The 23062-nt window shown below is 45.7% G+C and overlaps 1 protein-coding gene across 2 annotated transcripts; it reads left to right on the top strand.

Annotated features, from left to right (window-relative positions):
- The first annotated feature begins 302 nt into the window (after positions 1–302).
- Positions 303–18951, top strand: LOC143942747 (uncharacterized). 2 transcript variants are annotated; one of them, XM_077464132.1, is made up of 3 exons: positions 303–469; positions 11041–11388; positions 16744–18951. In XM_077464132.1, the coding sequence occupies exons 1-3, from the start codon at positions 421–423 to the stop codon at positions 16758–16760; spliced, it is 414 nt and encodes a 137-aa protein (XP_077320258.1). In that variant the 5' UTR covers positions 303–420; the 3' UTR covers positions 16761–18951. The 2 variants fall into 2 exon arrangements, with proteins under 2 accessions (XP_077320258.1, XP_077320257.1); XM_077464131.1 differs by lacking the exon at positions 303–469 and adding an exon at positions 3197–3364.
- The last annotated feature ends 4111 nt before the right edge of the window (positions 18952–23062 follow it).

Here is a 23062-nt window from a genome sequence, read left to right as displayed (position 1 = left end):
GCCCCTTACATTAGGGTCCCCAGAGAGCTTCCCACTTCCACCAGGATCGCCAGAGAGCCCTCCCCCCACTTACATCAGGGTTCCGGAGAGCTGCCCCCTTAAATCAGGGTCATAGGATACAATTGTTTTGTATGCAATAAAGCCGATTCACTTTTACTAAAGTTACAGAGTTTCGTTTTCATATCGACCATCACCCAAAACTAAACTAAATACAAATCACCTCTTTTATTTGCCCTCCCCTAAGTTACAAATTTTAATTTCATTTCCATCATCACTCAAAACGAAACTTTATATAAACCACCACTTTTCTTTTGCCCTCCCCTAACCTGTTATATATATAAAGAGAGTGTGCCATAGACCAGCCTCTCTGGCACATCCACTGACGACGATCGACTAACCCATTCCACAGCAAGAAACGAAATGTCTCATTTCTACTTCTGGATCGTTGTGCTTCTGAACCTCAAGAACTGTAAGAAGGATGTCTTCAGTTGTTCCTATAACAATGTCATGAAGGTGTATTTATAGCCAAAATCAGAATTTGTTTTGGATTGAGTAGGGTAGGGCTAAAACTGCTGCCAGTTCTTTTTTACTATCTGAGCGCCGGGGGGGAATTACCTTCCTTTTCTGTGCCAGAGATGCAACAGGATAGTTAGTGGAAATCACCCAAAGCAGGGGCGTGGCTGGGTCTACAAAAGATCTGGGGCTAGAGCCCAAAGCAGCGTAGTAAAGAAAGTCATACGAAAGTCATCCCCAGAGAGCTGCTCCCTTAAAATGAGGGTCCCCAGAGAGCCTCCCCTTAAAATCAGGGTCCCCAGAGAGCCTCCCCTTAAAATCAGGGTCCCCAGAGAGCCCCCCACTTCCATCAGGGTCCCCAGTGAGCCCCCCTTATATTAGGGTCCCCCTTGTATTAGGGTCCTTAGAGAGCTACCCCCGTAAATCAGGGTCCCCAGAGAACCTCCCCCTTAAAATCAGGGTCCCCAGAGAGCCTCCCCCTTGAAATCAGGGTCCCCAGAGAGCCCTCCCCCCCACTTACATCAAGATCCCCAGAGAGCCTCCCCCTTAAAATCCGGGTCCCCAGAGAGCTTCATACTTCCACCAGGGTCATTAGGGTCCCCAGAGAGCTTACATTAGGGTCCCCAGAGAGCCTTCCCCTTAAAATCAGGGTCCCCAGAGAGCTTCCCACTTCCATCAGGGTCCCCAGAGAGCTGCCCTCTTAAATCAGGGTCCCCAGAGAGCCTCTCCCTTAAATCAGGATCCCCAGAGAGCCTCCTCCTTAAAATCAGGGTCCCCAGAGAGCCTCCCCCTTAAAATCCGGGTCCCCAGAGAGCCCCCCACCCCCACTTACACCAGGGTCCCCAGAGAACTGCCCCCTTAAATCAGGGTCCCCAGAGAGCCTCCCCCTTAAAATCAGGGTCCCCAGAGAGCCCCCCGCCACTTACATCAGGGTTCCCAGAGAGCCCCCCTTACATTAGGGTCCCAGAGAGCTGCCCCCTTAAATCAGGGTCCCCAGAGAGCCCCCCCAACTTACATCAGGGTTTCCAGAGAGCTGCCCCCTTAAACCAGGGTCCCCAGAGAGCCCCCTTACATTAGGGTCCCCAGAGAGCTTACATTAGGGTCCCCAGAGAGCCTCCCCCTTAAAATCAGGGTCCCCAGAGAGCTTCCCACTTAAAATCAGGGTCCCCAGAGAGCTTCCCACTTCCACCAGGATCCCCAGAGAGCCCCCTTACATTAGGGTCCCCAGGGAGCTTCCCCCTTAAATCAGGGTCCCCAGGGAGCTGCCCCCTTAAATCAGGGTCCCCAGAGAGCCTCCCCCTTAAAATCAGGGTCCCCAGAGAGCCTCCCCCTTAAAATCAGGGTCCCCAGAGAGCCTCCCCCTTAAAATCAGGGTCCCCAGAGAGCCCCCCGTCACTTACATCAGGGTTCCCAGAGAGCTGCCCCCTTAAATCAGAGTCCCCAGAGAGCCTCCCCCTTACATCAGGGTCCCCAGAGAGCCCCCACCACTTACATCAGGGTTCCCAGAGAGCCCCCCTTACATTAGGGTCCCAGGGAGCTTCCCCCTTAAATCAGGGTCCCCAGAGAGCCTCCCTCTTAAAATCAGGGTCCCCAGAGAGCTTCCCACTTCCATCAGGGTCCCAGAGAGCACCTCCCCCACTTACATCAGGGTTCCCAGAGAGCCTCCTTACATTAGGGTCCCCAGAGAGCTGCCCCCTTAAATCAGGGTCCCCAGAGAGATTCCCACTTCCATCAGGGTCCCCAGAGAGCCCCCCTTAAATCAGGGTCCCCAGAGAGCCTCTCTTTACATCAGGGTCCCCAGAGAGCGCCCCTTACATTAGGGTCCCCAGAGAGCTTACATTAGGGTCCCCAGAGAGCTTCCCCCTTAAAGTCAGGGTCCCCAGAGAGCCCCCTTACATTAGGGTCCCCAGAGAGCTGCCCCCTTAAATAAGGGTCCCCATAGAGCCTCCCCCTTGAAATTAGGGTCCCCAGAGAGCTTCCCACTTCCACCAGGGTCCCCAGAGAGCCTCCCCTTACATTAAGGTCCCCAGAGAGCCCCCATATATTAGGGTCCCCAGAGAGCTTACATTAGGGTCCCCAGAGAGCCTACCCCTTAAAATCAGGGTCCCCAGAGAGCTTCCCACTTAAAACCAGGGTCCCCAAAGAGCTTCCCACTTCCACCAGGGTCCCCAGAGAGCCCCCTTACATTAGGGTCTCCAGGGAGCTGCCCCCTTACATTAGGGTCCCCAGGGAGCTGCCCCCTTAAATCACGGTCCCCAGATAGCCTCCCCCTTAAATCAGGGTCCCCAGAGAGATTCCCACTTCCATCAGGGTCCCCAGAGATCCCCCCACTTACATCAGGGTTCCCAGAGAGCCCCCCTTAAATCAGGGTCCCCAGAGAGCCTCTCCTTTCATCAGGGTCCCCAGAGAGCGCCCCTTACATTAGGGTCCCCAGAGAGCCCCCCCCCCCACTTACATCAGGGTTCCGGAGAGCTGCCTCCTTAAATCAGGGTCATAGGATAAAATTGTTTTGTATGCAATAAAGCTGATTCACTTTTACTAAAGTTACAGAGTTTCGTTTTCATATCGACCATCACCCAAAACGAAACTAAATACAAATCACCTCTTTTATTTGCCCTGCCCTAAGTTACAAATTTTAATTTCACATCAATCATCACTCAAAACGAAACTTAATATAAACCACCACTTTTCTTTTGCCCGCCCCTAACCTGTTATATATATAGAGAGAGTGTGCCATAGACCAGCCTCTCTGGCACATCCACTGACGACGATCGACTAACCCATTCCACAGCAAGAAACGAAATGTCTCATTTCTACTTCTGGATCGTTGTGCTTCTGAACCTCGAGAACTGTAAGGATGTCTTCAGTTGTTCCTATAACAATGTCATGAAGGTGTATTTATAGCCAAAATCATATTTTGTTTTGGATTGAGTAGGGTAGGGTTAAAACTGCTGCCAGTTCTTTTTTTACTATCTGAGCGCCGGGGGGGAATTACCTTCCTTTTCTGTGCCAGAGATGCAACAGGATAGTTAGTGGAAATCACCCAAAGCAGGGGCGTTGCTGGGTCTACAAAAGATCTGGGACTAGAGCCCATAGCAGCGTAGTAAAGAAAGTCATACGAAAGTCATCCCCAGAGAGCTGCTCCCTTAAAATCAGGGTCCCCAGAGAGCCCCCCCCTTACATTAGGGTCCCCAGAGAGCCTCCCCTTAAAATCAGGGTCCCCAGAGAGCCCCCCACTTCCATCAGGGTCCCCAGTGAGCCCCCCTTTTATTAGGGTCCCCCTTATATTAGGGTCCTTAGAGAGCTACCCCCGTAAATCAGGGTCCCCAGAGAACCTCCCCCTTAAAATCAGGGTCCCCAGAGAGCCTCCCCCTTGAAATCAGGGTCCCCAGAGAGCCCTCCCCCCCACTTACATCAAGGTCCCCAGAGAGCCTCCCCCTTAAAATCAGGGTCCCCAGAGAGCCTTCCCCTTAAAATCAGGGTCCCCAGAGAGCTTCCCACTTCCATCAGGGTCCCCAGAGAGCTGCCCTCTTAAATCAGGGTCCCCAGAGAGCCTCTCCCTTAAATCAGGATCCCCAGAGAGCCTCCTCCTTAAAATCAGGGTCCCCAGAGAGCCTCCCCCTTAAAATCCGGGTCCCCAGAGAGCTTCCCACTTCCACCAGGGTCCCCAGAGAGCCCCCCACCCCCACTTACACCAGGGTCCCCAGAGAGCTGCCCCCTTAAATCAGGGTCCCCAGAGAGCCTCCCCCTTAAAATCAGGGTCCCCAGAGAGCTTCCCACTTCCATCAGGGTCCCCAGAGAGCCCCCCACTTACATCAGGGTCCCCAGAGAGCGCCCCTTACATTAGGGTCCCCAGAGAGCTTACATTAGGGTCCCCAGAGAGCCTCCCCCTTAAATCAGGGTCCCCAGAGAGCCCCCCCACTTACATCAGGGTTCCCAGAGAGCCCCCCTTACACCAGGGTCCCCAGAGGGCCCCTTACATCAGGGTCCCCAGAGAGCTGCCCCCTTAAATCAGGGTCCCCAGAGAGCTTCCCCCTTAAATCAGGGTCCCCAGAGAGCCTCCCCCTTAAAATCAAGGTCCCCAGAGAGCTTCCCCCTTAAAATCAGGGTCCCCAGAGAGCATCCCACTTCCACCAGGGGACCAGAGAGCCCCCCACTTACATCAGGGTTCCCAGAGAGCTCCCCCTTATGTCAGGGTCCCCAGAGAGCTGCCCCCTTAAATCAGGCTCCCCAGAGAGCCTCCCCCTTAAAATCAGGGTCCCCAGAGAGCTTCCCACTTCCATCAGGGTCCCCCGAGAGCCCCCCCCCCACTTACATCAGGGTCCCCAGAGGGCCTCCCCCTTACATCAGGGTCCCCAGAGAGCCTCCCCCTTAAAATCAAGGTCCCCAGAGAGCTTCCCCCTTAAAATCAGGGCCCCTAGAGAGCTTCCCACTTCCACCAGAGTCCCCAGAGAGCCCCCCCCACTTACATCAGGGTTCCCAAAGAACCCCCCTTACATCAGGGTCCCCAGAGAGCCTCCCCCTTAAAATCAGGGTCCCCAGAGAGCTTCCCACTTCCATCAGGGTTCCCAGAGAGCCTCCCCTCCCCTTGGGAACCCCTGCAGAAACTTGGAGCTATGGGCCCCAGATTTGGGGTTAAAGCCCCAAAAGCCACCCCCTAGCGACACCCCTTACCCAAAGTGAAGGGAATTCCCTTAGCAAACAGGTGTCTCAGGGACAGGTGTCCCCATTGGAAGATTCTCCCTCACCTCTTATTCTGGGGAAAACTCTAAAATGTTGGATTTCCCATTATTTTATGTGTTTAGTGGCAATGGTCACCGGTAGGGAGAGTGATAGGCAACTGAGACATCAAAAGAATTGACAGAGGGTCCAAACTTTTCCCACTCACCCACCCGATCTAAGATTTAAAATCAAGGATTTGCCTCGAGATAATCTTCAACTCTAGTGATATTTACAACTTGACATATTTCAGGGTGTAAAAGCATAGCGCAGTAATTGTATTGGAGGGCTTTTGATTCCATTAGTCCTTTCTCACCATAACCTGTATGGGTTTACCCAGGGGCGGACTGACAACTCATGGGGCCCCCGGGGCAATAGAAGATTATGGGGCCTCCAGGTTTACAGGTGGCCGCCATGCCAGGAGTAAGTAACAAACAAAACAACATATACACTATATAGTACAGCAGTCAGGATGAGCGCCATGCTCACATCAGAGTCCCCCCTTACACCAAAGTCCCAACATTCTCCCTATACATCACAGTCTGCAGAGTCCTACCTTATGGCAGAGCCCCCCCCCCCCCCCCCCCCCGCAGTGTGTCACCTTCTACCAGTGTCCCCTTACACACAACTTTTGCACCTTAGTGCTTGGTGTGGCAGGCAGCTGGCAGGAAAAGGCCTTTAAATGAGAAAAGAAAATCCACTTGTTGCAGGCTCTGAACTGTCCCTGATGGGGCCCCCTAGTGGCATGGGGACCTCGGTCCTTGCCCGAGTGCCCGAATGGTCAGTCCGCCCCTGGGTTTACCATCTCATAGAGTTTCATGAATGTTTAATTATTATTTTATGTGTTTAGTGGCATTTCCCCAGAATAAGAGGTAATTCTTATTTCCCCAGAATAAGAGGTAATTAGCTTTGTTGTGCTGAACACGGGTCAATGTGCAGGTTGTGTTGTATCTAATTAAAGTAATTAAACATAGCATAACTGACGGCCTGCTCTAAGTCACTGACCGCGGATATTACTAGTATAAAATAAATAAATAAATTAGGGCTGCGGAAATAAACGATTAATTGCTCGATTAACCGTTCATTTCTTTGCTGGATCAAAATAATTCGATCGAGGATTGAGCTCCGCGGTCTCGCCCATAGGAAAGGCCGCGGCTTCCGTCTAGCTCCAGAGCTGCGGCCATCTTGGTCCACCCGGTGGCGGCCTAGTAGCGGCGCGCTGACGTCATCATCACCCGCCTGCTTGTGCCTCCTACTCTGTGGATGGGTCTGCCTGCTGTCTATTCAGGACAGAGTGGACAGTCTCGATGTGGATATTACAGTATGGGGGGCAGATGTGGACATTACAGTATGGGGGCAGATGTGAATATTACAGTATGTGGGGCAGATGTGGCTATTACAGTATGGGGGCAGATGTGGATATTACAGTATGGGGGCAGATGTGGATAATACAGTATGGGGGCAGATGTGGATATTACAGTATGGGGGCAGATGTGGATAATACAGTATGGGGGCAGATGTGGATATTACAGTATGTGGGCAGATGTGGATATTACACTATGGGGGGCAGATGTGGATATTACAGTATGGGGGGAGATGTGGATATTACAGTATGGGGGGGGGGCAGATGTGGATATTACAGTTTGGGGGAGATGTGGATATTACAGTATGTGGGCAGATGTGGATATTACAGTATGGGGGGGGGGGAGATGTGGGTATTACAGTAGGGGGGAGATGTGGATATTACAGTATGGGGGAGATGTGGATATTACAGTATGGGGGGGAGATGTGGATATTACAGTATGTGGGCAGATGTGGATATTACAGTATGGGGGGCAGATGTGGATATTACAGTTTGGGGGAGATGTGGATATTACAGTATGTGGGCAGATGTGGATATTACAGTATGGGGGGCAGATGTGGATACTACAGTATGGGGGGCAGATGTGGATATTACAGTTTGGGGGAGATGTGGATATTACAGTATGGGAGCATATCTGGATATTACAGTATGTGGGCAGATGTGGATATTACAGTGTGGGGGGGAGGGGAGATGTGGGTATTACAGTATGGGGGGAGTTGTGGATATTACAGTATGGGGGGCAGATGTGGATATTACAGTATGGGGGGCAGATGTGGGTATTACAGTTTGGGGGAGATGTGGATATTACAGTATGTGGGCAGATGTGGATATTACAGTTTGGGGGAGATGTGGATATTACAGTATGTGAGCAGATGTGGATATTACACTATGGGGGGCAGATGTGGATATTACAGTATGGGGGGGCAGATGTGGATATTACAGTATGGGGGCAGATGTGGATATTACACTATGGGTGCAAATGTGGATATTACAGTATGGGGGCAGATGTGGATATTACAGTATGTGAGCAGATGTGGATATTACACTATGGGGGGCAGATGTGGATATTACAGTATGGGGGGGGGCAGATGTGGATATTACAGTATGGGGGCAGATGTGGATATTACACTATGGGTGCAAATGTGGATATTACAGTATGGGGGCAGATGTGGATATTACAGTTTGGGGGAGATGTGGATATTACAGTATGGGGGCAGATGTGGATATTACAGTATGGGGGCAGATGTGGATATTACAGTAGGGGGGCAGATGTGGACATTACAGTATGGGGCAGACAGTCAACATACTAGATACGTTTTATAATTAAAGTTAAACTAACTTTCTACGGTTTTCTTAAAGTTTAATAAAAAATTATTTGTAAAAACTGTATGTGCGTTATAATTAATCGAAATGATTTGATTAATCAAACCGGAAAAGTTTAATCAGTATCAGTCCTAAAATAAATATAAATAAAAAAAAATATTAGAAAAAAATCCATAAATACGGTATATACCATACTTTGTAGACACTATACAGTTTGTGTAAACCAATCAATATATGCTCATTAGGATTTTTGTTATCAAAAACATGTAGCAGAATACATATTGCCCTTTTTTTTTTTCATTTGATATGTATTATGGCAGAAAGTAAAAAATATTTTTTTTATTTTCCAAAATTGTCGGCCTCTTTTTGTTTATAGGGAGAAAAAAAAATTGACATTGCTTTTTTTCCCCACAAATAGAGCTTTCTTTTGGTGGTATTTGATCACCCCTGCGGTTTTTATTTTTTGCGATATAAACAAAAATAGAGCGACAATTTTGCAAAAAACGCATTATTTTTTACTTTTTGCTATAATAAATATCCCCCAAAAATATATATAAAAAATTTTTTTTTTCCCTCAGTTTAGGCAGATACGTATTCTTCTACATATTTTTGGTAAAAAAAATCGCAATAAGCATTTATTGATTGGTTTGCGCAAAAGTTATAGCATCTACAAAATAGGAGATAGTTTTATGGCATTTTTATTAATAATTTTTATTTTACTAGTAATGGCGGCGATCAGCGATTTTTTATCGGGACTGCGACATTATGGCGGACAGATCGAAAATTTTGACACATTTTTGGTACCATTGTCATTTATACAGCGATCAGTGCTATAAAATTGCATTGATTACTGCGTAAGGGCCGGTTCACACTATTGCGATGGCAGACATCGCATGTAATTCGCAGCGCACTGCTGTTCACATTACATGCGATGTCTGTGCGGCTGCGATGTCAGTCATACAGATGGTATGGCTGATATCGCACCCGCATTCGGTGCAAACACGCACAGGACCCTTTTTTCTGTTCGGACCAGAATCGGATCGCATGTGTGTTCAACACCTATGCGATCCGATTCATGTCCGAACTGTCAGTTCGCAGTGCGATATGCGAGCTGAAATGGCGGTGTCGTTAACATATAATGACACTCCCCAGCAGTTCGCATATGGCAGTGCGAACTGCCGTGCGTGTCGGGAGCGATGCGGGAACCCCGCAGTTGATCCGCAGGGTTCTCGCATCGCAATAGTGTGAACCGGCTCTTAAAGAGGAAGTAAACCCTGATGGGTTTACTTCCTCTTTCATTCCCTGCAAAGGCAAAGCATAATGGACTACTATGTATCGCATTGCATCGCATCGCATAGTAGCCCATTATGCGTCACTTACCTGACACAGGAGCCAGCGAAGTCGCCACTGTCCCCTGTAGTCCGCCGCATCCATCTGGTTGGTGGCGTCTCGCAGTTCCGCCGCTGTCATTCGGCGAAGCCGCGATGACGTCACTCCTGCGCATGCGCACGGGAGTCGACACGCGCGGCAGCTCCATTCTTGGAAATGCCGCGCTCAGTGCGCATGCGCGCCGCTGTCTACGGCGCCCGTTTTCGGGCAAATATCTCCTAAACCATATAGGTTTAGGAGATATTTCTTGGACCTACAGGTAAGCCTTAATCTAGGCTTACCTGTAGGTCAAAGTGGTTTGTAAGGGTTTACAACCACTTTAATGTGACTAGCACTGAAGGGGTCAACCACTAGCTGGTGCTGTAGGGGTTAAGTGTGTCCTATGGGAGTGATTCTAACTTGGGGGGCGGGGGGGCGGGCTACGTGTGGCACATCACTTATCACCGCTCCCGATCACAGGGAGCAGAGATCAGTGAGAGTGCCACTCTCCATGAGACGATTGCGGGTATCCCCGCGGACATTCGATTCCCGCTCACGGAGCTCCCTCCCGCAAGCCGCCTCATAAAGGGCAACGTACAGGCAGAATCACGCACTATATATCTAGTATATCTGCGTGAGGCGGTCGGGATATGAAAGGGTGGTGGGGGGGGTGATACTTCAGTGCTAAAAATATGCACTGTCACTGTACTAAGGACACTGGCTGGGAAGGAGTTACACATCTAGGGCGATCAAAGGGTTAACTGTGTGCCTAGCCAGTGCTTTTTGTGCACTATGTGTGGCGTGCTTTGCAGGGACACAAAAGCCAATCACTTTCCCTGCTGTCAGGACAGAGCTCTGCCTTGTTTACATAGGCAGAGCTCTGTTCTGTGTCTCTTCCCGATGATTGGGTGGACATCCATTGCCCTCGCTGATCGGCTTCTGCTGTGATTACACATATATATATATAAAGAAATGTGTGTATATATATTATATACACATATCTTTATATATATATATATATATATATATACACACATTTCTTTATATATATACACATTTCTTTATTTATATATATATATATATATATATATATATATATATATATATATATATATATATACACATTTCTTTATATATATATATATATATATATATACACATTTCTTTATTTATATATATATATATATATATATATATACACATTTCTTTATTTATATATATATATATATATATATATATATACATTTCTTTATATATATATATATATATATATATATATATATATATATATATATATATATATATATATATATACACACATTTCTTTATATATATATATATATATATATATATATATATATATATATATATATATATACATTTCTTTATATATATATATATATATATATATATATATATATATATATACACATTTCTTTATTTATATATATATATATATATATATATATATATATATATATATATATATATATACATTTCTTTATATATATATATATATATATATATACACACATTTCTTTATATATATATATATATATATATATATATATACATACACATTTCTTTATATATATACACATTTCTTTATTTATATATATATATATATATATATATATACACATTTCTTTATATATATATATATATATATATATATATATATATATATATACACATTTCTTTATATATATATATATATATTATTGATTAATCCAAATGTACCTTTTTTTTATCAGATGCAGCGAGTGAAAGATCCTGTGGAGAAGGAACTATAGCTGGAGCTGTGGGAGGAAATGTCACCCTACAAGTTGGTCACGCCGGGGTCACACCCATCCGACGAGCTGGTCCCCCCCCGATGACGCTGATTTCTTGGAATTACGGTAAAGATCATTTAATCCTGACAATGCCAGGACTACCAAATTTAATGTTTCCAAGAGTTTCTGGAAGACTGAACAGCACATCTGATGGATCTTTGACAATAAGTGAGCTAAAACGGGAGGACCAAGGGACCTACAAAGCAACAATCTGCACAACTGGATTCAAATCTTCATTGGAAACGTGCATTTATCATCTCACCGTGTTCGGTAAGTGTCTCTGGAATTTGTTGTCAGTGGGGTCCTAGTTCAGATATGGTCTATTCCAGGTCAAGTGTCAAACTCAATTTAATGTGCGGGGGGGGGGGGGGCTGCATCAGCATTATGGCTGCCCTCAAAGGGCCGGTTGTACCTGTGATGCCCCGCACACACGAGCCGAATTTCCCCCCCCCCCAGAAAAATCTTGTCGGATGTTTTCTTCAGATGGAATTCCGCTTAAGCTTGGCTTGCACATGTACGGTCACACAAACCTTCGCTGAGCTTTCGACCGTCAAGAACGCGGTGACGTTTAACACCGAGAAAATGAAGTTCAATGCTTCCGAGCATGCGTAGGAATTTTGCGCATCGGAATTGCTACAGGCGATCGGAAATTTCCGACCGAAAAAAAATTGAGGACCTGCTCTCAAGCTTTTGCTGGCTGGAATTCGGCCAGCAGAAGTTCCGACGGAGCGTGTACGCACGGTGGGAATTTTCCGACCAAAAGCTCTCATCGGTCTTTTGCTGGCTGAATTTCCGATTGTGTGTACGCGGCATAAGACTATATAAATGTGTCTACTCTTATATCATATTAAATAATTGCCTGTGGATTTAATTATTACTGGTTTTAGTAATAACTTAAAGAGGAGTTTCACCCAAAAGTAGAAGCTCCTCTTATCTGCTTCCTCCCCCCCCCTCCGGAGCCACATGTGGCACCTTTCAAGGGGAGGGTGGAACGGGTACCTGTTTTTGACAGGTACCCATCCCCACTTCCGTGAGACTCCACTGCGCTCAAGTCCCTCAGAAGTTGGGGTCCCCTTCTTCTTCCTCCGCTGCCAGGCCAGTTAGAAAGCTCATGTGCAGTAGGGAACCGGCATGTGAAGCTGAAAGGCTTCCCTTACCACGAATGGTGGTGGCAGCACCCGACAGCCGATCTGAAAATCAGCTGGAGTGCCGACATCGTGGGATCCCTGGACAGGCAGTGAAGCCTTTTGGCTTCACTGCCAGTTTCCCTTACCATGAATGGCTGTGGCAGCACCCAAGAGCCGATCTGAAAATCAGCTGGGGTGCCAACATCACGGGATCCCTGGATATGCAGTGAAGCCTTTTGGCTTCACTAGCGGTTTCCCTTACCATGAATGGCGTCAGCAGCACCCGACGGATGATCTGAAAATCAGCTGGGGTGCCAACATTCCGGGATCCCTGGACAGGCAATGAAGCCTTTCGGCTTCACAGCCGGTTTCCCTTACCACGAATGGTGGCGGCAGCACCGGAGAGGCGATCTGAAAATCAGCTGGGGTGCCGACATCACGGGATCTCTGGACAGGCAGTGAAGCCTTTCGGCTTCCCAGCCGGTTTCCCTTACCACGAATGGCGTCAGCAGCACCCAACGGATGATCTGAAAATCAGCTGGGGTGCTGACATCACAGGATCTCTGGACAGGCAGTGAAGCCTTTTGGCTTCACTGCCGGTTTCCCTTACCACGAATGGCTGTGGCAGCACCCAAGAGCCGATCTGAATTACAGCTGGGGTGCCAACATTCCGGGATCCCTGGACAGGCAATGAAGCCTTTCAGCTTCACAGCCGGTTTCCCTTACCACGAATGGTGGCGGCAGCACCGGAGAGGCGATCTGAAAATCAGCTGGGGTGCCGACATCACGGGATCTCTGGACAGGCCTTTCGGCTTCACTGCCGGTTTCTCTTACCATCGCGGGGTCCCTGGACAGGTAAGTATACTAATGTTAAAAGTCAGCAGCTACAGTGTTTGTAGCTGCTGACTTTAAAATTTTTGTGGGGGGTTGGAACTCCACTTCAAGACTTGAGCTGTGAAGGGCAGGTGCCAACCGGCACGTAGGCAACTCACACTCCTGTAGCAGATCATGCAAATCTGCAAAGGAGGGTCACACACCGGCGGTATCATCCACAAGAAACTTTATTGGGGACTGCTCAGACAGGCGGCTGCACCAAGAAGCACAGGATCTGGAGGAGGAGTTCTGTCCTCCACTCTGCTGCTGACTGCTTAGGGGGAGGGGGAGCAGAAATTAATTTCGCTACGGCTGCACCAAGAAGCACAGGATCTGGCAGAGGAGTTCTGTTCTCCCCTCTGCTGCTGACTGCTGAGTCAAGTTGCTGGAGTGGAGGTGAGGGGGTGCTGCAGGAGAGGTGCAAGAGCCACATGAAATGGCCTGGGGGAGCCGGATTCAGCCCACGAGCCTTTGTTTTTGACACATGTGGTCTTGTGCTGCCCTCACAATCTGTTTGAAGTACAAGGCTTGGTAGACAGCTAACAACTTCCCAAAAAAATACTGAGGAAAAGGGTTAACAGTTGTAATCTTAACTGAGAATTCGATTTCTTTTTCTTTGTAAAACTATAATCACAAATTATAAAAATATGCATTAGCATTTAACAGTACATTACAAAATGCAATTAGTGTCAGGTAGATATGTGCACTGACAAAAAATGTGTTCGTTTTCGTTTTTTTGCCTTTTTCAGAAATTCGGAATTTAGAAAATTCGGAATTCGAATATCTGAAAATGCAAATTTTTCGAATTTCCGAATTTTTCTAATTTTCAGAATTTTCACATTTCTGAATTTTCATATTTCTGAATTTTCAAATTTCCTAATTTTGAATTTTCAAATTTCCTAATTTTGAATTTTCTAATTCCGAATTTTCATATTCCAAATTTCCGAATTTTTGGAATTCGAAAATCTGAAAAAAAGAAAGACAATCAGTAAAATTTTAAATAATAACTAACTAATATTAACTAACTATTAAATTATAGATGTTGGAATTTCCAAGTTTGGCTGTTTGTGAACAAATACAAATTTATCTGAATTTACGAATTATCCAAAATAATGAATGCAGCATCTAAACAAATGGAATGGAACAAATTAATAATAAATAATAATAATAAAAGGGTTCTATTTTTATTATTGTTTATTATTATTATTATTATTAGATCATTACGTTCCATTCTTTTAGATACAGAATTCTTTATTTCAAATAATTTGTAATAAATTCATACTCGTGTCGTTCACTAACAGCAAAATGAAAGGAAATTCCAATACCTATAATTTAATAGTTAGTAATAGTAATTATTTCAGATTTTCGGATTTTCATTCTTTTGAATTTCCAGATTTTCATTCTTATTTTCAGATTTTCACATTTTAGAATTTTCAAATTTCTGAAATTCTGAATTTCCTAAGTTCAAATTTTTGAATTTCCAAAATTCCGAAACTTCCGAAATTTCAAATTTCAGAACTTCCGAAATTTTCGAATTTCAGGATTCCACGTTTCCGAATTTTTGTAATTTGAATTTTCCAATTTCCGAAATTTTCCAATTTCAGAATTTCCGAAATTTGGAAATTTGGGAATTTTGGAGATGACAAATTTGTCAAAATTTGTTAAAAAATGTATTTGGAACTAAACGAATTGCACATGTCTAGTGTCAGGCATGCTACATTAATGTTAAGCACGAGCTAACAGAAAATTAGGCCCATCTAAAAGAACTCCCTGGCAGAAACTACTTCCAAACGCACATAAAAATGTTGTTTAATTTGTAGAACATATACTAATTAATTCAATACTAATGACAGCCTACTTACAGACTTATGCTTCCAAAGCCAGTATTAAAGAGGTTGTAAACCAAAACACCCCCCGCAAAAAAAAACCCTGTAAGGCACAGGCATAATGAACTAGTATGCATCACATACTAGCTCATTATCGAGTAATTACCTTAGATCAAAGCTGTTGCAGCGATCCCACCGCTGTGACTGGCGACATGTCTTCCATAGTTATTTCCGGGTTCGCGGGCTCCAGTGCTGTGATTGGCCAAAGACACGATGACGTCCCTCCCGCGCATGCGCGTGGGAGCTGCCGGTCACAGTACAGCAGCTGAAGAAACGGCGCGAAACGTCGGCGCAAGCGTATATGGTAAATATCCACTAAACTATGCAGGTTTAGGAAATATTTACAGTAACTACAGGTAAGCCTTAATATAGGCTTACTTGTAGGTACAAGTTGTGTAACAGGGTTTACAATCATATTGTAACAAGTCCAATGACCCCGATCTGTAATCCACTGTGTCCAAGGCACACAACGATCATAGCTAAAGCGAAGCAGTGCCGAATCGCAAAAAGTGCTCTGGTCAGGGAGGGGGTAAATGCTTCCGGGGCTGAAGTGGTTAAGACTCTCCCATTGACCATGCCCATTGTTCGCCATGGTTCACTATGCATGCCACAGATCATCATCTCCCTGGTAGAGGTCCCAGTGCAGTATTTTGCCCAGGGGCCCATGATGTTAAGGTGGCACTGCCCATGAGAGGCTCGTGATGCCTTTACTGGGTCACCAGCTCTAGGTCTCCTGCCACCCTGCATGTTGCAGAGCTTGGTGCCCCTCCTCAAAATGGCTGCTACGTGGTGGCCATCTGTAAGCCTGGGGGCCCCATAATCTCTTATTGCCCGGGGGCCCCATAAGTTGTCAGTCCGCCCCTGGCAGCGTATATATAAAATAATACTGTTTCGGTACATGGAAATTTATTCCAAAGGACATGTAGAGTTGCCGAGAGGTACACACACACACACACACACACACACACACACACACACACACACACACACACACACACACACACACACACACACACACACTGTTCATTACAGTTAAAGCAAAACAGCTGAGAAAACTTTTTCCAAAGCTGATGGGACATTAACAAAAAGAGCAGCCAGGAAATTGGCATCTTTAGAAGGAGACGACAATGGCAGGATCCATATTTCTGTTAAGGAAAGGTTTCCTATAACCAGAGTTATGCCGGGTACACACGACTGGACTTTGACGGACTAGGTCCGAAGGACTTTCGGCGGAGGTCGACGGACTTTCTGAATGAAACGGACTTGGCCACACACAAACCGGGACTAAGTCTTTCGAAAGTCCGTTACGTTTTGAACGTGATGACGTAAACTGGACTAAACAAGGAAGTTCAATAGCCGGTAGCCAATAGCTGCCCCTTGCGTCGTATTTGGTCCGTCGGGGCCAGCACACAGACGAACGGTTTTCCCGATTTTTAGTCCGTTGAAATTGAGTCCTTCGGATAGATTTGAAACATGTTCTATTTCTAGGTCCGTCTGATTTTTGTTTTTTATAAAAAACGGTCGGACTAGCCCACGCACAATCGGATTGTCCGACAGACTGATCCCGTCGGAACCTAGTCTGCAGGAAAGTCCGGACGTGTGTACGCGGCATAAGTCATGCAAATACTCCTATTATTTACATTCTTTTGATAACGCCGGAATCGTTGGTAGAGTGCAAGAAAAAAGTGAATATAAATTGAATAATGCTTTATGACCTCTTCTTTTTTTTTTTATTTCAGAACCCATGGGGACTTAAAGTTTGATGATATCCGGCTATGTTCTACGGTTGTTTCCTTCTCTGTCTCTTGAAGCCTGGAGTGACTGCACAACGTCCAGAGGGGCAGGTGGCAACTGAAGACTGTACACTGGGCTCAGTGTGCACTGCGAGGCGTATCTGTTTATTTAGCTGTGCTTTAACCATATAATACTCACTGGAATAGGAATCTAAACTGTTCAGCAAGGTCATGTATGGAGGTCACCTACCAGATATTAAGGGGCTGTGCAGTGTAGTGTGTAGTACAGCACTTTGGTGGGTGTAGCCAGAACAGCCCCGTCATTGGGCATTCATTCAGGATAAGTACACCTGAAAACACCGGGCAATTATTTAAAGAAAGCCCATTTGTTTTGTTTTTTTTAAGCCAACGTTGTTCTAAAACTCCTTAGGAATTCAAATTCTTATTTCTGTGCTAGCATAGAGAGAAGAACAGAAGGACTGGCTAAGTCCAAATGACAAGTCATATTTTGGATTTAGGCCCATCACTAGTCATCCCTGAGGCCTCCATACCAGTCATCCCTGAGGCCCATCACCAGTCATCCCTGAGACCCATCACCAGTCATCCCTGAGGCCTCCATACCAGTCATCCCTGAGGCCTCCATACCAGTCATCCCTGAGGCCTCCATACCAATAATCCCTGAGACCCATCACCAGTCATCCCTGAGGTCTCCATACCAGTCATCCCTAAGGCCCATCACCAGTCATCCCTGAGACCCATCACCAGTCATCCCTGAGGCCTCCATACCAGTCATCCCTGAGGCCCATCACCAGTCATCCCTGAGACCCATCACCAGTCATCCCTGAGGTCTCCATACCAGTCATCCCTGAGGCCCATCACCAGTCATCCCTGAGACCCATCGCCAGTCATCCCTGAGGCCTCCATACCAGTCATCCCTGAGGCCCATCACCAGTCATCCCTGAGACCTCCATACCAGTCATCCCTGAGGCCTCCATACAAGTCATCCCTGAGGCCTCCATACCAGTAATCCCTGAGACCCATCACCAGTCATCGGTCTCCATACCTAAGTCTTTCTTCAGAAGTCTGTTTAGGTGGTCTGATAGTCATCAAGGACTCATAAACAAATTCTTATTTCTGTGCTAGCATAGAGAGAAGAACAGAAGGACTGGCTAAGTCCAAAAGACAAGTCAGATTTTGGATTTAGGCCCATCACCAGTCATCCCTGAGGCCTCCATACCAGTCATCCCTGAGGCCCATCACCAGTCATCCCTGAGGTCTCCATACCTAAGTCTTTCTTCAGAAGTCTGTTTATGTGGTCTGATAGTCATCAAGGACTCATAAACAAATTCTTATTTCTGTGCTAGCATAGAAAGAAGAACAGAAGGACTGGCTAAGTCCAAAAGACAAGTCAGATTTTGGATTTAGGCCCATCACCAGTCATCCCTGAGGCCTCCATACCTAAGTCTTTCTTCAGAAGTCTGTTTATGTGGTCTGATAGTCATCAAGGACTCATAAACAATAGGCCCATGTTGAAGTACAAACTAAAGTTGTTTTAGTTCACCAATGTGGTAGTCATCAAAGACTCATCAACAATAGGCCCATGTCGAAGTACAATCTAAAGTTGTTTTAGTTCACCAATGTGATGGGTATTGCTGGAACAGCCCTGACATTGTACAAGTATTTAGGGAATGTGAAGTACCCAAGCTTCAAGCCCCATACACATCAGTTTTTCTGCTGAGTTTTTCCTTCAGATTTACCAAAACCATATAATATGAGGTCAAACCTTAGGAGTTTCAATTTGAATGCAATCAGGCCGGCCCTTGTACTACATGGTTTTGGTAAACCTGAAGGAAAAACTCAGCAGAAAAACTGATAGTGTGTATGGGGGCTTAAGAGCTCCAGACAGTGATTTGGAGAAACATCTCCCAGGTCTGGTTCCATCGGCCAACCTTGACTTGTGTTCTAAAACCACATTCGAATCCAACTATTATGACTTATGTAACATGGAACAGGGCCTACTGATTTCAAGTACCAACTCAGTTTTTAGATTCCTCACCGATCCTTCAATAATCCCCATGTACCCAACACTTCTTCTATTTACACGGGCTGGCACTCACCGAAGACTATACTTATCTCGATTAAGTGCATCCCGTTGAAGTTGTTACCATTGCTTACGCTGCTTGTTATGCTAATAAAGTCATGTGCAGGATAATATACACCGTGTCTTTGTTATTTCAGATGTATAGTTCCCAATTCCCTGATATGAGAATGAGGGATGTGTTTTTGTGTTAGAAATATTTTAGTCATAGCACATAAACCCACACACCCCTGGCATAGATGCTAACTGTCCCAGATTTGCCAGCACAGTGCCACGTCACAGTTCTTTCTCCCAAAGATGGTGTGGAACCCAGGATCACAGCTTTGCCCTTGTTTGAGTTGCAGAACATGCACAGTAACTCAAAAAAGGATAACGGAGGGGATTACGGGTCAAAGTGGGCAGCTCCTGCATAATTAGGGGTGGGACCACCTGAAAAGTGGATGTGATCTGGTCAGGACAATAAAGAAAGTGGGTTTGATCTGGGGGGGGGGGGTCAACGTGGAAGGTGGGCATATCAAGAATGGGACTGGGGAGGTGATAGTTGTGGGGACTGGGATGAATATCTTGGTAAGTATGCTCTGGAAAATAAGCTTTAACTGGGTACAATGGGCAAGATCACTGTTAGGGGTCTGGTATCTGGTAACAACTTTCACTCAACATTTACACATTGCGTCAGGGCCGTTTTTAAGGCAGGGCAAAGGGGACAGCTGCCCTGGGCCCCATCATTGTAGTGGGGCCCAAAGCAGCTGCCTCATACTTGCCAACTATCCCAGTTTAAATTCCCTTATCCCTTGAAGTTTTAGTCCCGTGCTGTGTCCCGATATCTCAGTGTAAACTTCTGCTGCTGCTGCCCAGCTTTATGTAAATAGTCATGGACTGCGGCATTGATATGTAAATAGAGGTGGCATTCATATGTATATAATGTCCCCTTGAGGTCACATCCACCATCACTTCTGCTGAATGCTACCCACTGGGGAGGTAAAGGATCATGCTTGAAAGTCCTGCCTGCAACTGTGGTCATTAAGCCTAACATCAGCCAAGCAAATTGGAGATGGAACCCTTCTTCCAAACAACACGGTGCCACGACACCCTGCATTTTGGTGCATTTGAATACGCAGGAAGGCAGTGAGGAGATGATGTGATGTAACCTTTAGCAACCAATATGTGAGCAGTAATGCTGTGCACTAACCTCTTGCAACCAATCAGTGAGCAGTAATAATGTGCAGTAACCTCTAACAACCAAACTCTGATATATATACAGTATCTGATAATTGATCAGTCCTGATGTACTGACGGACAATCTCATTTCTTGAGGCCCAAAAAAAAAACGAACGCAGTACAAATACCCCCAAATGACCCTTTTTTTTTTTACATACTGCCACCAGTGCAGTACAGTATCATTATATAACTGGTGTGGTGGCGATCAGGGACACTGACCTGGTGACAGAATGTAAAAAAAAAAAACAATATATATATTTTTTTTAATTTCCTTCTTTTTTTTATTACATTTTTTTCTTTTTTTTATGATTTTTTTTTAACACACTGTTAAAAAAAATCGTGATCACTTCCACAGAGTAGTACGATTCAAAACATAAAAAATGCTTTATTAACAATTACAAGACAAAAACTGACTCAAACCAGAGGGACCCCTCAACTGACGGTGTCTCTGTTGTATATCTACAAATGTGTATATACATGGATACATAAAATAAGCCAACCCATGAGTATGTTGAACATACTCTTTACTTATAACCCACACCCGACGCGTTTCTAATTGCTGGTATCACAGAACTTTCATCAGGGGTGAAGAGCAATAATTAGATGGCATGTTGGTATTTATATAACGTAGAAAAACAGATCTTTAAAATTTAAAAGAACCACATATAATACATGAATGTGATGAGGACAAAAAAAAATCCATAGTAACATCATACTACTCTGGAAGTGATCGCGATTTTTTTTTTTTTTACACATTATTAAACTGATTCATTCAGTGCCTTTTTTGTTGTGAATAGCCAAAGCTGTGATTGGTCACAGGGAACACATGGTACAGACAGAGCCAATTACAGCCCATCTGTACCATGTAATCACTGTGACCAATCACAGCTAGCAACACAATGAATGGCATGAATGGAAGCCATCCATTGTTTACAACTGTCATGTGATCTGCTGCGATTGGTCACACCGATCACATTGTATTTGGATCACTATACCAGTCCGCTACCAATACCGACGGTGACAGATTGTGCCATTGCACGGCCCTATGGTCGCATGAGAGGCGTGTTCTGGGAGGACATTTTATGACGTCCACCCAAAATGACAAAAGTCCTGCCCGGCCTATAGCAAAATGATGGTTGAGCGGGACTTTTGGTTAGTTTTTTTGTTAGGATTTGTTAATCACAGTAATCAATTTTTTCTTGGTGCAAATATAAAATTGTATTGAAAACCCCAAGATCCAGGGATATGGATTGTGTCCTAATATAGTTGGGGTAGGAGGGAGGTAGAAGGCAGCTGCCATGAATGTCAATGCTAGACTCGCACCAATCACCAATGGGATGCAAGAAGGAAAACCGGTATGTGTAGAAAGTTTCTTGCTCTGCCTCCTCTATTGTATTATCATATTCCTCATCCCTGTAATGTGGTTCCCTCCAGCCTCACCACCACACCATCATCAGACTTTTCTCAGGTCGTATTACCTATCTCCAAATGTGATCCACCTTGATTAGGATCAGGTGACCTTGTTGTCCCATCCACAGCTCTTCCAATACAACATTTTATCGGGCGGAGAGCAAATACATGAACTTTCTTAGTCATTGTCTCTCTTTGTTACATTGACCATCCAGAGGAATTTCTCAGGTGTTATCTGTACTGTCATTACTTATCCCCCAATATGATTCACCTTGTTCAGGTGACCTTGCTTGTGTCTATAAGGTCTTCCAGCCTGCAGCCCTGTCAGGGCTAGACTCAGCCCTTCCTTCTCTGAGCTGGCCGCTCAGCTGTCGGCTAATTGCCAGCTCCTACCTCTCCACAGTTACTCAGCTGTTGATGATATCCTGCTCGTCAGTCCTGCCTACTTAAAGTGGTTGTAAACCCTTACAAACCACTTTGACCTACAGGTAAGCCTAGATTAAGGCTTACCTGTAGGTCCAAGAAACATCTCCCAAACCTAGACGGTTTAGGAGATATTTACAAAAAGACAGGTACCACTGCGCCGTAGACTGAGCATGCCGCAGATAACGCCGATATGCCGCTTGTGGCGGCTCCCATGCACACACGCGGGAGTGACGTCATCGCGGCTCCGGCGAATCACAGCGCCGGAGCAGCGAGACCCGGAAGTCACTCCGGGATACATGGCAGCGGTGAAGATAAAGAAGGAGGAGGACCGCTTCAGGGGCTTCGTTCTCAGATAAGTTACTCATAATGAGCTACCCTGTTTCCCCCGAAAATTAGACCTAGCGTGATTGTCGGTGATGGCTGCAATATAAGCCCTACCCCCCCCCCCCCAAATAAGCCCTACCCTGTTTCCTAGAAAATAAGCCCTACCCTGAAAATAAGACCTACAATATATATTGCAGCCATCACCGACAATCACGTTAGGTCTTATTTTGGGGGAAACAGGGTAGTATGCTATGCATACTAGCTCATTATGCCTTTGCCTTGCAGGTTGCATTTTATTTTTTTTAAATGTCAGTGCCTTTACTTCCACTTTAAATAGGCTTTGCCTTACCCAAGATGGCTGCTAGAGTCCCATGTGATGATAGCATCTAATCGGATAGCTTCCCCAGTAACTTATCATACGACCCGGAAGGAGGACGGCCACACACAGCTGTAACATAACCGTTCCTCGGCACTCGTTCTCCTGCTCTTTACTTCCCCTGCTCTTCATGTAGATTCTCCACGGCATCAGACAGGATAGAGAGCGGGGGAAGGAAAGAGCAGGAGAACGAGTGCCGAGGAACGGTTTTGTTACAGCTGTGTGTGGCCGTCCTCCTTCCGGGTCATATGATGAGTTACTGGGGAAGCTATCCGATTAGATGCTGTCATCACATGGGACTCTAGTAGCCATCTTGGGTAAGGCAAAGCCTATTTAAAGAGGAAGTAAAGGCACTGAATTTTTTTTTTAAATGCCACCTGCAAGGCAAAGGCATAATGAGCTAGTATGCATGACATACTACCCTGTTTCCCCCGAAAATAAGACCTAGCGTGATTGTCGGTGATGGCTGCAAT

The sequence above is a fragment of the Lithobates pipiens genome, unplaced genomic scaffold, assembly GCF_037356315.1.
Source record: "Lithobates pipiens isolate NorthernLeopardFrog02 unplaced genomic scaffold, aLitPip1_a1.2 Scaffold_30, whole genome shotgun sequence".
NCBI lineage: Eukaryota > Metazoa > Chordata > Amphibia > Anura > Ranidae > Lithobates > Lithobates pipiens.
The sequence above is the reverse complement of the archived record's forward strand: the minus strand, read 5'-3'. Positions and strand labels throughout refer to the sequence as shown.